The sequence below is a fragment of the Pseudophryne corroboree genome, chromosome 5 (genome assembly GCF_028390025.1).
Source record: "Pseudophryne corroboree isolate aPseCor3 chromosome 5, aPseCor3.hap2, whole genome shotgun sequence".
In the NCBI taxonomy this organism is placed as follows: domain Eukaryota; kingdom Metazoa; phylum Chordata; class Amphibia; order Anura; family Myobatrachidae; genus Pseudophryne; species Pseudophryne corroboree.
Window position 1 is genome coordinate 619990941 of NC_086448.1, and position 14367 is coordinate 620005307.

Consider the following 14367-nt stretch of genomic DNA (forward strand, 5'->3'; position numbering starts at 1 on the left):
TGGCAGCACTTCTCAATTACCTGTTTTAATTACTTTCACTTGCTGCTTCCCCCCTTTTTGAAGCCCAGCATCTCCTGACCGCCCCTCTCTCCTACCCCCACCACTTCTGTCACTTATACCTATACAACATTCATGAACTCCACTAAAGATTTCTTCTGAGTAGGGTGTTTGATTAGAATTCAACAGGTTATAGGTTTGAATCCTGGGTGGGGCAGTATATTGAAATATGTCATGTAATAAAGGGTATTGTAACTGAACAACAATGAGTTCTCAAGTAAAGTGCATGAATGTGGTATAAAGAGGATTTGTGTCCAAATCCATTTTCTTACAGTGGTCTATAAATGTGTGTGTATTACATTATACAAATATAAAAATGTGGGAAAGGGTATCATAGCATGGGCTTTCTCTGGGATCAATCTTGTCGTGCCCCTTACCCATTAGGCATGCACCTTATGTCCCTATTGGAAAAATGGGGGGGGGGGGGCACCAATTCTCTCTCTGGCACAGGGCACCAAAAAGTCTAGTTACGGCACTGCCGCCCATTACCTCTCCCAAATGCTGACTACCTGTCACTCATTTTGCAAATAATTCCTCTGTGCATACACCATCGCTGATCCATCGTTGTGCATGTGCATTATGGCTTTGGAGCATGCACAATAGCAAAACATTAAAGCACTGTAACCACAACTGACATACAGATGGAGCCCTGCTCATTTATCCCTTAAATAGGATTAATTGAGCCAGTGCTGTCGGACTTAATCCCCTGCTGTATTGTTCTCTCTGTATTGTATTGCAGCTGAGAACAATAGATGAAAGGTTTATGCTAATAAACCATGGTGCGCCTAGGCGCAACAGAGAAGGCTAAATGAGCAAGGGTCCATCTGTAGCAAAGATAAGAAACAACAACTCACTGTTAAAAAGCGCCCCACAATTTTAGTTTGTATGGATTCACAAATAATATAAATAGTGAATATACAGTTCTCCTGGAAGACTGCGCATCCGTAATCACTATGTGTGATAGTGATAATTGAAGAAAAGCAAGGAGGAAAAAACGGACAGCGCTGAGTTCCAGGGAATATATGAGACGATGAGAGCCGACATTCAAAATTAGTACATATTTATTAGTGTTATAGATCAGATAAAAATAAAGTATGAAGATAAAAACTGCAGATAGCCTAAAAACAAATATTATAAATCACCTCTGTATACTCCGTGTCTGGACATAAAATGAGCATAAGTTCGTATCATTAATGAATGAAGAAATTGTCCATAATTGATATGACCGGTAAGTGCCTTGCAAATAGCCGGCAAATAAGGATGTGAAGGCAGTCCCGGATGGTGGCTAACTAAGTATGAACACAGAGCCGCTGGCGTAGTGTTTATTTCAAACCACCTGGTTCAAGGTGATTATTTTACCTCTCCTGTGGGCTGGCGATGGGCCGAGCGTCCTCGGCCTGATGTCCTGCGATGCCCACTTGCGCTATGCAGCGTGATGGAGGTTCAAATGATATCCCAGGTGTAAAGGATAATGCCAGCGTTGTGTTGTAGTGCCGCGGTCAGCGGTGGTGGGAGGCTTGGAGGCACTCGTACCGGAGCAAGGCAGACGGAGTATCAGTGGTAACACCGGAGTAGAGGTGAGCTGGAGGCGGAGTCCTAACGCGTTTCATCACGTTCCACGTGACTTTGTCAAAGGTATACTCCTGCCAGTGACTGGCCGATATTTAAAGCCAGTTCAGAGATTCTCACAGCTGTCTAAGATTGAAATCAGGTGCAGTTGTATTAACTAAAGTCGGCTCTCATCATTAAAAAAAATAAGCATCATGCTATGTTGAATATAACAAAGATAATGAAAAACAAAAAAACTATAATATATAAAGCTTATCAGTCGGTGACATAAAAACATGGAACTCTGTTAAGAAGAGTTAACAGTTTATGATTTTTAATTACATATAGGCAATAAAAAATCAGTGATACAATTTATATAGTTAATAGCTCTAGTGTGCTATATGGGAAAAAAACTCGGGAGAGACAAATCTCCAAATACCCTTCCTCTTTTTAAAGGGTCATTTATGTGTTCTTAGAATATAGAGAAAAGAAAAAAGGAAAATGTTTGTAATAATGAGACAATAAATAATTTAATAATTTAATGCTAAAAACTGAAAATTCTGAGAGCACCCGCTAAGTTATGTTAACTGGGTGCGAACTTGTGGTCCCTTAACTATAGCGGGTCTGTGGTTAAGCGGTCTACGTCACACGAGCTGCTGAACATTTATGTATAAAAATGTAACACTAGTAAATAAAGGTAAAGCAAAGAACTATATTGTGCAGGACTTGTCAGTCAGTAACGTGAATAAATCACAAGATATTTGAGTGAAAGCGTACTAAGAGGATTTAACAATTCATAATATTGATTAAATTCATATATTAAATAACTAACCAGCGAAACAGTCTATATGATTGGTGTCAAGTAGCTAATAGCTACAATATTACTACGGAGGAAGGGGTAAAGAAGGCAAATAACTCGGTTACATTCCCTTTCCTAAAGGATCGTTTGTGCACTATTAACAAACAGAGAGACAGTACGGATGACCAGAGTAATAAGGCAGTGAATAATATTAAAAAGAAAAAAAAGAAAAAGAATAGGGAAAGAAATATAATAAATAAATAAATAACAAATGAAGATTCTAAGGGACCCCGCTAGGTTATGTCAACTAGACTCAACCTAAAAATCCCTTCCGTGTAGCGAGTCTGTGTCTGGATGGTCTGCGTCACACAGACCGCTGTATATAAAATGTATGGATGTTAAACATATTCCAAGGTGAATAAAGGAAAACGGGACTTAACGAGTCAGGCATTTGTGTGTATAATGCATGAGGGGAATACTTCCGATAGACAAGGAGGGAAGAAAGGAGGGGAAAGCACCAGCTATTGTCAATATTATGGTGTGCGTTTGATTTCACAACCCGTAGAGAGTTATATGCTATAATGGGAATATCTATATAAATATATAATGTCATGTCATACCAAAAATTAATAATTAATATAATCTAAGATAGTACACAGCACTCACAATTAACTGTAGCCATAGGGGTTCCATAAAACCATTTAAATGTAACCCAATATCTTGGATAAAATATATGATGAGACTCCCATATATATAATGGAGAAAGATAGACAGTAACGGACGAGGTGGGCAACTGGCCACTAAAGCATGACTTAAAGATCGAATCCAATAGATTAATTCAGCCCCTCTGGTACTAGGGTTCCAAGTCTATGGATCCAATAATTCTCGCGGAGACAAAGTTTTCTATAACGATCCCCCCCACGTACTGTTGGCATAATTTTTTCAATCCCAACTATTTTGATGTCTTCTGGATTTTTGTGGTGCTTATCTGAGAAATGTCTAGAAACGCTATGAAAAAGAAAGCCCTTTTGAATATTCCGTCTGTGTTCTAAAAATCGGACTCTCAGTTTACGGGTTGTCCTACCAACATATAGCAAATTACATTTGCAAATCAATAGGTAGACGACAAAAGAGCTGTTACAGTTGATAAAAGACCGTATCTCAAAACGTGTAGATTCAGAGCTACCAAAGTCTTTCGCATTATTCTGAATGTAGGAACAAGTCAAACACTGTTTGGCCCCACACTTGAAACAACCCATGATTTTAGGGAGCCACTGTGTGGAGTCAATTGAGGTGGTATCAATTAAAGTGTTTCTTTTGTCGATAAATAGACTGGGTGCAAGGGATTGTTGTAAATTATTAGATCTTTTAAAAATCACAGAAGGTGTGTCACTAAGTTCTGTCCTAAGGATTTGATCTGTGAGGAGAATGGAATAGTTGTTGCGTATGATGTTCCTAATCTTCAATGAGGAACTGTTAAACTGTGTCAAAAAATATGGTTGATCTTGCACAGAATTGATGTCTTTTGTTTTGTGCGTAAGCAGATCGTTTTTATCTAAGGTGTCCACCTTTTCCCGTGCTGATTTTATCAGGTTGGTCGGATAACCTCTATTCTGAAATGATGCAGATAGTTCATCTGCCTGTAGTTGATAATCTATTGGATCACTACAGTTACGTTTGATACGTCTAAACTGTCCATAAGGAATGTTATTCAGCCAAGGTTTATAGTGTGAGCTATTGTAATGTATAAAATTTAATGAGTCCACTTCCTTTCGATGGGAAAATTTCCACTAAAACCTATCTACTATTGTGAGGCTAATATCAAGGAAGGAAATAGAAGATTTGTGTGAAGTGCTAGTGAAACATAAATTAAAATCATTAGTGTTCAACTGAGTAATAAAATCAGGTACCAAGGAAATGTCACCATCAAAAATAAAAAACATGTCATCTATGTAACGACCATAGTAGACCAGGTCCGCGCCAAAGCTCCGCCCCCAGACATGGCTGTCCTCAAAGGCACCCATGTATAGGTTGGCGCAGCTCGGCGCGAACCTAGTCCCCATGGCCGTTCCAAGGATCTGCAAATAAAAATGTTTATTAAAAATGAAATAGTTATGAGATAGAATGAAAGTGATCGAGTCAAGTAAAAATTGTTGTAACCCTGGTTCAATAGTGTTAGATATAGATAAAGTGTCTGATATCACAGACACTCCTTTCTTATGGGGAATATTAGAATATAGTGCCTGTACATCACAAGTCATAAAGAAAAAGGAACATTTCCAGTTAATATTGGAAATAATATTGAGAAAAGAAGTTGTGTCTTTAATATGTGAACGTAAAGAAGAGGCAAGTGGCTGTAAAAAATAATCTACAAATTGTGATAAATTAGAAGTAAGGGACCCAACACCAGAAATAATAGGACGCCCGGGTGGTGTAGTGAGGGACTTGTGAATCTTAGGTAAATGGTAATAAGTAGGAGTGATAGGATAAGTGGGAATTAAATATCTCATTTCCTCCCTTGTTATAGTGCCTCGATCAAACGCCTCTTTCACCATGCATGTCAATAGTTTATGGAATTCTGCAGAGGGATCAGTGGGTAATTTCTTATAAGTCCTGCAGTCACTCAGCTGTCTGAATGCTTCTGCAAGATAATCCCCTGTATTTTGTATAACAATACCTCCTCCCTTGTCAGCAGGTTTGATGACAAGGGAGGGGTCATTGGCCAGCCTCTGTAAGGCTAGTCTTTCTTGGACAGAAAGGTTTTGTCTATATTTCTGCTTTTTTCTTTCTTTCTGACATAATGTGTTGAACTCACTAAGTGTTTTTTTGTAAAAAATTTCAATAGGGGAACTTCTATGGTGTAGGGGAAAAAATTGAGATTTATTCCTAAATATAGTGGAACGTTGATTATATCGTTCCTGATTATAGATTGGGATCACGGAATGGGATACATGGTTTTCCGAAAGTAAAGACTCCAATATGTCTAAGCTGGTATGGTCTTCATTATCCAGGACAATGGGAATCCCATCCACTTTTTGTCTAGATAGGTTTTTAGTGGCGAAATATCTTTTTCGCGCAAGAGTTCTGATATAGGTATTAAGTTCCACAAAGAGATTAAAGAAAGCAGGGGGTTTGGAAGGGGCAAATTTTAAACCTTTGGTAAGCAGTTGAATTTCCGGTTTACCAATTTGAACAGAGGAAAGATTGTGGATGTTGGTTTGGTTTAAGTCCTCATGTCTCTCTTTTTTTCTTTGTAGCCTACGTCCTCCTCTACATCCTCGGGATTTGTTTCTCTTGCTCTTTTTGGGGAATCTATTCTGAGAGTTTCGTATTTGTTGGACAGGTGATAAGGCGATTTGTGCCAGTGGATTCTCTGATCCCTCTCTAAAAAATCACTAGAATGGGTTGTTGGGAGAGAGGTTTTCACAGGAGAGTTTTTCTGTGTATAAACCTTAGGTCTGACTGATGTATCAGTCGCAGAAATTTTCTGAGGAGACATACGTCTGTTTAAAGGTTTATATGAGGGGGCAGAGTAACCATTCGTATTCTTGTTAAACTGATATTGCTGATCTGTGTTAGATATTGTTTTGTGATGAGGAACATTTCTATTGGGTCTCCTATTAGAAGTGCTTCTAGATCTCCCTCTATTAATGAAATTGTATCTCTTGTTGTAACTACGAACTTTGTTCTGGTTATAATCATCTGTATCTCTGTTGAATTTTTTGTTTTTACCATCGATTACCTCTTTCTCGTATGCTTCCAATTTACTATTCAATTTTAAATCGTTATGTTGGAACTGTGGGTGGTCAGCAAATACTTTCAAGCTTTTCCTAGTTTCCTCTATCTCACTAGATAATTGTAAAGTTTTATCCCTACGATAATTCACAAGGAGAGCCATTAGAGAAAAGGAACAGTCGTCCAATAAGGAGTCCCATTTGCTTTTCAATAACGGATCATCAACAAAAGACAGAGTCTTGAAGATCCTGAGGCCTCTGGGAATTTTTTTATTTTTAATATATTTTTGTAGAGTAACCATATCCCACCAGTGGCGGGTTTCTGCTTTCATTAGGTCCTCTAATTTATAGAATAGAGTGTTAAACTCCCTTTCATGTTCGTTCTGATAAACAGAGGATTTGGGGGCCTCAGGAGCCTCATTAAAATTAGCTTCATAATGTAATCTCCTCTTAGCACATTCTGAAAGACAGGTCAGGTCTGCCATATCACAAAGGACACCGACTGAAATAATTAATGAAATAAATATAATATAATGAATATAATAAAGTAAAGTAAAACCGGGGCAGCTAACAGATAACACACAACGAACTAACAAAGATAAGAAACAACAACTCACTGTTAAAAAGCGCCCCACAATTTTAGTTTGTATGGATTCACAAATAATATAAATAGTGAATATACAGTTCTCCTGGAAGACTGCGCATCCATAATCACTATGTGTGATAGTGATAATTGAAGAAAAGCAAGGAGGAAAAAACGGACAGCGCTGAGTTCCAGGGAATATATGAGACGATGAGAGCCGACATTCAAAATTAGTACATATTTATTAGTGTTATAGATCAGATAAAAATAAAGTATGAAGATAAAAACTGCAGATAGCCTAAAAACAAATATTATAAATCACCTCTGTATACTCCGTGTCTGGACATAAAATGAGCATAAGTTCGTATCATTAATGAATGAAGAAATTGTCCATAATTGATATGACCGGTAAGTGCCTTGCAAATAGCCGGCAGATAAGGATGTGAAGGCAGTCCCGGATGGTGGCTAACTAAGTATGAACACAGAGCCGCTGGCGTAGTGTTTATTTCAAACCACCTGGTTCAAGGTGATTATTTTACCTCTCCTGTGGGCTGGCGATGGGCCGAGCGTCCTCGGCCTGATGTCCTGCGATGCCCACTTGCGCTATGCAGCGTGATGGAGGTTCAAATTATATCCCAGGTGTAAAGGATAATGCCAGCGTTGTGTTGTAGTGCCGCGGTCAGCGGTGGTGGGAGGCTTGGAGGCACTCGTACCGGAGCTAGGCAGACGGAGTATCAGTGGTAACACCGGAGTAGAGGTGAGCTGGAGGCGGAGTACTAACGCGTTTCGTCACGTTCCACGTGACTTTGTCAAAGGTATACTCCTGCCAGTGACTGGCCGATATTTAAAGCCAGTTCAGAGATTCTCACAGCTGTCTAAGATTGAAATCAGGTGCAGTTGTATTAACTGAAGTCGGCTCTCATCATTAAAAAAATAAGCATCATGCTATGTTGAATATAACAAAGATAATGAAAAACAAAAAAACTATAATATATAAAGCTTATCAGTCGGTGACATAAAAACATGGAACTCTGTTAAGAAGAGTTAACAGTTTATGATTTTTAATTACATATAGGCAATAAAAAATCAGTGATACAATTTATATAGTTAATAGCTCTAGTGTGCTATATGGGAAAAAAACTCGGGAGAGACAAATCTCCAAATACCCTTCCTCTTTTTAAAGGGTCATTTATGTGTTCTTAGAATATAGAGAAAAGAAAAAAGGAAAATGTTTGTAATAATGAGACAATAAATAATTTAATAATTTAATGCTAAAAACTGAAAATTCTGAGAGCACCCGCTAAGTTATGTTAACTGGGTGCGAACTTGTGGTCCCTTAACTATAGCGGGTCTGTGGTTAAGCGGTCTACGTCACACGAGCTGCTGAACATTTATGTATAAAAATGTAACACTAGTAAATAAAGGTAAAGCAAAGAACTATATTGTGCAGGACTTGTCAGTCAGTAACGTGAATAAATCACAAGATATTTGAGTGAAAGCGTACTAAGAGGATTTAACAATTCATAATATTGATTAAATTCATATATTAAATAACTAACCAGCGAAACAGTCTATATGATTGGTGTCAAGTAGCTAATAGCTACAATATTACTACGGAGGAAGGGGTAAAGAAGGCAAATAACTCGGTTACATTCCCTTTCCTAAAGGATCGTTTGTGCACTATTAACAAACAGAGAGACAGTACGGATGACCAGAGTAATAAGGCAGTGAATAATATTAAAAAGAAAAAAAAGAAAAAGAATAGGGAAAGAAATATAATAAATAAATAAGATAAGCTTTATATATTATAGTTTTTTTGTTTTTCATTATCTTTGTTATATTCAACATAGCATGATGCTTATTTTTTTAATGATGAGAGCCGACTTTAGTTAATACAACTGCACCTGATTTCAATCTTAGACAGCTGTGAGAATCTCTGAACTGGCTTTAAATATCGGCCAGTCACTGGCAGGAGTATACCTTTGACAAAGTCACGTGGAACGTGACGAAACGCGTTAGGACTCCGCCTCCAGCTCACCTCTACTCCGGTGTTACCACTGATACTCCGTCTGCCTTGCTCCGGTACGAGTGCCTCCAAGCCTCCCACCACCGCTGACCGCGGCACTACAACACAACGCTGGCATTATCCTTTACACCTGGGATATCATTTGAACCTCCATCACGCTGCATAGCGCAAGTGGGCATCGCAGGACATCAGGCCGAGGACGCTCGGCCCATCGCCAGCCCACAGGAGAGGTAAAATAATCACCTTGAACCAGGTGGTTTGAAATAAACACTACGCCAGCGGCTCTGTGTTCATACTTAGTTAGCCACCATCCGGGACTGCCTTCACATCCTTATTTGCCGGCTATTTGCAAGGCACTTACCGGTCATATCAATTATGGACAATTTCTTCATTCATTAATGATACGAACTTATGCTCATTTTATGTCCAGACACGGAGTATACAGAGGTGATTTATAATATTTGTTTTTAGGCTATCTGCAGTTTTTATCTTCATACTTTATTTTTATCTGATCTATAACACTAATAAATATGTACTAATTGTGAATGTCGGCTCTCATCGTCTCATATATTCCCTGGAACTCAGCGCTGTCCGTTTTTTCCTCCATCTGTAGCACCCACCTTTGTATCAGGCCTAGAGTCTCTAGCAAACATGTTAACAGCAGCAAAAATGCATTTCCTCACTAATATGGTTGGAGAAATGAGCTACAATATAACTGGTCATCATGGTGCTGATTAAAGTCCATTTTGCAGATATATTTCATGATTTCTTGCACGGTTCCAAGCATATATAACTTTTAGTAACTATAGGCAAATCAGGGGTTGAGCAAACAGTAAAAACAGTAAAAAAAAAGTGGACCAATGGAGAAGTTGGCCACAGGAAACAATAAGCATCTACAGCACCTATCATTTTATAGGTAAATGCTTCCTCGAAGCTGATTGGTTGCTACAGCAATGATATATCAACCCCTCAGAGTCACACGTATCTCAGCCAGATCTCCACTTCTGGCTGTGTGGTTGTTACTGGGCAGCAGCTAGGGATTTGCATGAAGGCGCAGTGTTCCTAGGGCGCGTTGTGGACGTATAGACAGAATTGTGCAACATTCCGAAGTGAGAATCCGCAGACGTCAGACAGATGTTTTGCACTAAGGATAGAGCTGACAAAAATGTGCACTGATAATGATGCCGGATACTTCAAAAGTGAATGGATAGGGGTAGTGCCGAAGCATAGATGCAGCAAACAGGTGGAGATATATTTCTGTGTTTCCAGCTTGTGTGTGACTCTGAACTAGCCCCTGTTTTTAGACCCAAAGACCTTGGAGGCCTGGCCTTTTCCAACCTGTAGATCCTTTATTATATGCCTTGCTGCTAGCACTCTTTTAGTACTGGGCATCGGACCTATGATACTATGACCTTCAGTGGGAGTTGGTACAGAAATCACTCCATTACAAAATCTATTCACTGGCAAACCCTCTAACAAATCTGCTCCAGTTTTCCAGAAAGTAAAAATTTGATGCATGGTACACAAGTTAGTGGGAGTTTGGGAATCACTGGTATACACCCATTCACTGTTCTTTGAGATGACATAAACATGAACATATATATTTATAACAGGTGTCAGAACCCGGGGTACTACATATCGGCACTTACCAGCACACTGGTGCGCTAGCCTTCAGAAGTCCTGTGGGCAACTCCACTGCTGCTTCTGTGGTGCCCGCTGCTGTCCACAGTGCACCCCAATTCCTGCAGTGTGTACCCTGCAGTCCAACCCGCAATCTCTGGTTCCTTGGCGCCATGTTACTTGCGGTCAGTTGACTGCAGTTCCTACAACCACAAGTTCTGCATCGGTCAGCTGATCCACTCCATCAGTCATCGCCTGGCAGGGGGGATAAAAAGACTGTTTAGTCATTCAGCAGGTGCCCAGAACAATGTTGCTTACACTAGCTGCGTCCCTGGGCACCAGACTACTGTGCTTCCAATGTCTGATCTCAGCAAGTCTGCTCGCGCATTGCAGTACTACAGGTTTCAGCCTGTTTCAGTATTGCTTGTATTCCTCTTATGGTCCTGCTCCTGCAACCGGCAGTTTACCATTCATACTAGCTCTCAGTAATTACAGCTGGTTCTCTGAATCCCGCTGTCCAGTCCAGCCGGTTCCAGCCTGGTTGAGGAGCAAGTGTCAGTTCCAGTCTGATTTCTATACTAATCCAGCCAGTTCCAGTATGGGCAAGAAGCAAGCGTCAGTTCCAGCCTGACTTCTGTACCAATCCAGCCAGTTTTAGTCTGGTCAAGAAGCAAGTGTCAGCCCCAGCCTGACTTCTGTGCTAATCCAGCCGGTTCCAGTCTGGTGAAGAAGCATCAGTTCCTGTCTGACTTCTGTTTCATTCAAGTCCGGCCAAGAGGCGAGTGCCAGTCCCAGTCTGACTCTCTGTTCTATTCCACCTGGTTCCAGGATTGTCCAGTATATGTTGCCAGTTACATCCTGTGCCTTGCATACTCACTTGCTAGTTCAATCTCAGTTCTATTGCTCCAGTATTACCTCATGCACAAGAACTATAGACGGCCATCTAGATTCCTGCATTCATCGCCAACCACTAAACCACTAGTGCCATCCTCTTGGACACAAGGATCTTCTGACGTGACAAAAGGCTCATCCACTGCACTCTCCACTTCTATATTCAGGAATGCATGGGGTGTATATATATATATATATATATATATACATATATATATATATATATATACACAAACTGTGGTGCTCGGTAAACACCTCTATATGATCAATGAAATATGCACAGAGTCCAATGACCACTCGCTGATGTGGTTTGCCTCTTGTAGTTACGCAACATAAGGGGTCAGCCAAATTAAGCAATAAATCTGTGCACTCACCAATGTTCTCAAAATATTATATAGTGGTCCCGTTCCAATTAAAAAAAAGATACAGCTTCTCTGATATGTAATTGTAGTTCCAGGAAACAGCAATATCAACAGTCTTCTTTTATTAGTCACTCAGCATGAAATACATATATACATATATAGTGTAATACCATAAGGCAAAACTTATACCAATAACAAAAAAAGTATTATGCGTACATGTATAAAAACAGCGTTTATCTGAATATACCAGAGGAACTTAGTCAAGCAGCCCAGGTTCAGACCCAATGTGTTTCATCATGGTGATGAATGTGGTGTCTTTCTCATCGGTATATATGCAGAGACTGACCCAGGTTTATATACAGTAGCAGCATTGATCACCTTCAATAATACTTAGCAGAATAACATGCACTTGTGAATAAGGAATCCAAAATGGTGGAAAGCGGATTTCTGGTATTTTGAATAAGGTACATTTCTCCAATACATAATTTCATAATATGGTATGTGAAAACTAAAAAAACTATTTATACACTTATAATAAATGTATCTAAGTTAAATGTACTAAAGATTGCACATGAATAAGGTATGTAAATACGTATACACATATACCCACACATATATAATAATTGTGTAAGGGCTGTCCTGTCTCTAATATGTGCATGCAATGTTACCCAACAGCTCCCAATACTAGGGAATGACCTTAGTCCATGTAGAGGACCTGAGGTAGGTATGGGAAAGTTGGGTTGCGTGTTATGGTGGGTGAAGTACCTGGGGGTGGTTGTGGGGGTTTGGTGCAAGACAGAGCCTTTAAAATGTTGATAAAAATGAGTAAACACATAGATAAATGATACTAGTCTATGGGGCTTATGTAATAGCCTGTGTGCTACAGGCTGTGCGGGATATCAGTCGAGTCTGCCTGTATTTATAAAGTGCCAATCATTTGCAAGGCAAAACCAACCTGGTTTTGCCTTGTAAATGATTGCCGCTTTAAGGATATGAGCATACTTGCCAGAATTCCCACACAGCCTGCCCCCATATATTTATTAAGAATTGCTACAATTTCTACGAAATGTATGTCTCAGATATGGCTAGATCACAGGGCCACTTTAATGTACCATAAAGACAATGAATAAAGCCAACTATTCAATTGTTATAAATACTTACTGAATGTATTACATTAAGGAAATATGTACAAAATATAATATCACTTGAATGTAAAGTTTAATGCTGTGATTATAATGTTGTTATATTACAGGTGTGATTTTGAGGACACAGCACAATACCATGCATCAGCTATGAATGTGAAAGGAGAGAACTCTTCATATGCTTCTCTTGTGGTGAAAAGTATGTTTGCAAATATTTACGTTCCGTATATATATATATATATATATATATATATCTACTACTGTGTATAAAAGCGAAAATCTGTCCTTACGTCCTTCTGTCTTTCTATACAAATCCACAGTTTACAACATATGATCGTGAAATTTTACATACGAGTGTATTAAAACACGGCCGAGGCAACTAAAACAATTAGAAATCCCTAGCACCCCTAGGTGGGAGACAGCAGCACAGAGTATATCAGCACACAGCATAAGTCCAGAATTGCTAGAGCAATGTACTCAAAAATTGGTACACATATGCCTTACAATCTGGGAACAAACACTGTGCCGGTAAGACACCCCTAGCACCCCTAGGGGTGAGGCAGCAGCACAGAGTTTTTCAGCAGACAGCATAACTCTGGAATGCCTGGAGCAATTTACACCAAACTTGCTACACATATGACTTACATTCTGGGAACAAACACTGTGGGGGTAACACACCACTAGCACCCCTAGGGGAGGGCCAGCAGCACAGACTATATCAGGACATGCATGATATGTCATTGATGACAGGGTTGCATGTGACAGGGCCAGCGACATGATGTGAGGAGGGGAATGCAGGTAGCACAAACCCACACACTGGCAGTTATATAGTGGAAGTAGCACGGTCCCCCAGCAGCACAGAGTATATCAGCAGATATATAATGTGCTACGCTATATAAGAAACTGTAAATAAATTGATAATTTCACAGGGGCACTGACATGACGTGAGGAGGGGAATGGAAGCCACAGACTGAGAGTTGTATAGTTGGGAAGAGCAGGGTCTGTTCGGGGAACAAAAAGGGGTCCGGCCACTACACAAAGTGTGTCAAGGAAGCAAGATATGCCTATATACTAGATCTCCAACCAATGTAAATTAACGAACAACTATCATTCTAAATTACCATCCTCATCCTCATCCCGTAGCGAAGCACTTGTAATCAGCTAGCTATAATGTTATTTATACTGTGTGTTTCATATTTACATTTATTTTTGTAAACAGACATTCTTAAAAACGTGGGCAACGCCGGGTACTCCAGCTAGTATATATTATATATATATATATATATATATATATATATATAATATTAATTTGCATTATGTATAGTGTGTTTTCTTGATTTAATTGTATTATTTCTTTTTAACAGGATATAAAGGGGACTTGGATGTGACACCTATTCCTCCTTCAAGGGGGGAACCATTCAGCTGTGAGTTATAATAATAATATTACTAATAACTTTTGCAGCACCATAATAAGTCATATAACATATCATACAGAATAGTAACAATTTTTCTACAAAATTTTGTTAAAATAATATGGTGTTTGATTAATATGTATAATATAGTTTTGGGCTATAACATATACAGTACATGCAATACACATTAATG

The 14367-nt window shown here is 39.2% G+C and overlaps 1 protein-coding gene and 1 long non-coding RNA gene across 9 annotated transcripts in view; one reads left to right on the plus strand and one right to left on the minus strand.

The window, feature by feature from the left end:
• MYOM1 (myomesin 1) overlaps window positions 1-14367 on the plus strand; it is a 194274-nt gene that overhangs the window by 69173 nt on the left and 110734 nt on the right. For all 3 annotated transcript variants that reach the window (XM_063923544.1, XM_063923547.1, XM_063923545.1), the window contains 2 exons: window positions 12873-12961; window positions 14127-14186. In XM_063923544.1, coding sequence (XP_063779614.1) covers window positions 12873-12961; window positions 14127-14186 — 149 coding nt within the window. The remainder of the gene's footprint in view (window positions 1-12872; window positions 12962-14126; window positions 14187-14367) is intronic.
• LOC134928143 (uncharacterized) overlaps window positions 1-14367 on the minus strand; it is a 114690-nt gene that overhangs the window by 54726 nt on the left and 45597 nt on the right. The window contains exons 3-4 of one of the 6 annotated variants that reach the window (XR_010177837.1): window positions 10397-10622; window positions 7179-7596 (exon numbers count right to left, since the gene is read on the minus strand). The exons of 4 other annotated variants lie outside the window; for them this stretch is intronic. This is a non-coding gene — a long non-coding RNA (uncharacterized LOC134928143). Of the gene's footprint in view, window positions 1-7178; window positions 7597-10396; window positions 10623-14367 lie in introns of those variants that run through there. One more of the 6 variants, XR_010177838.1, reaches the window with a different exon arrangement.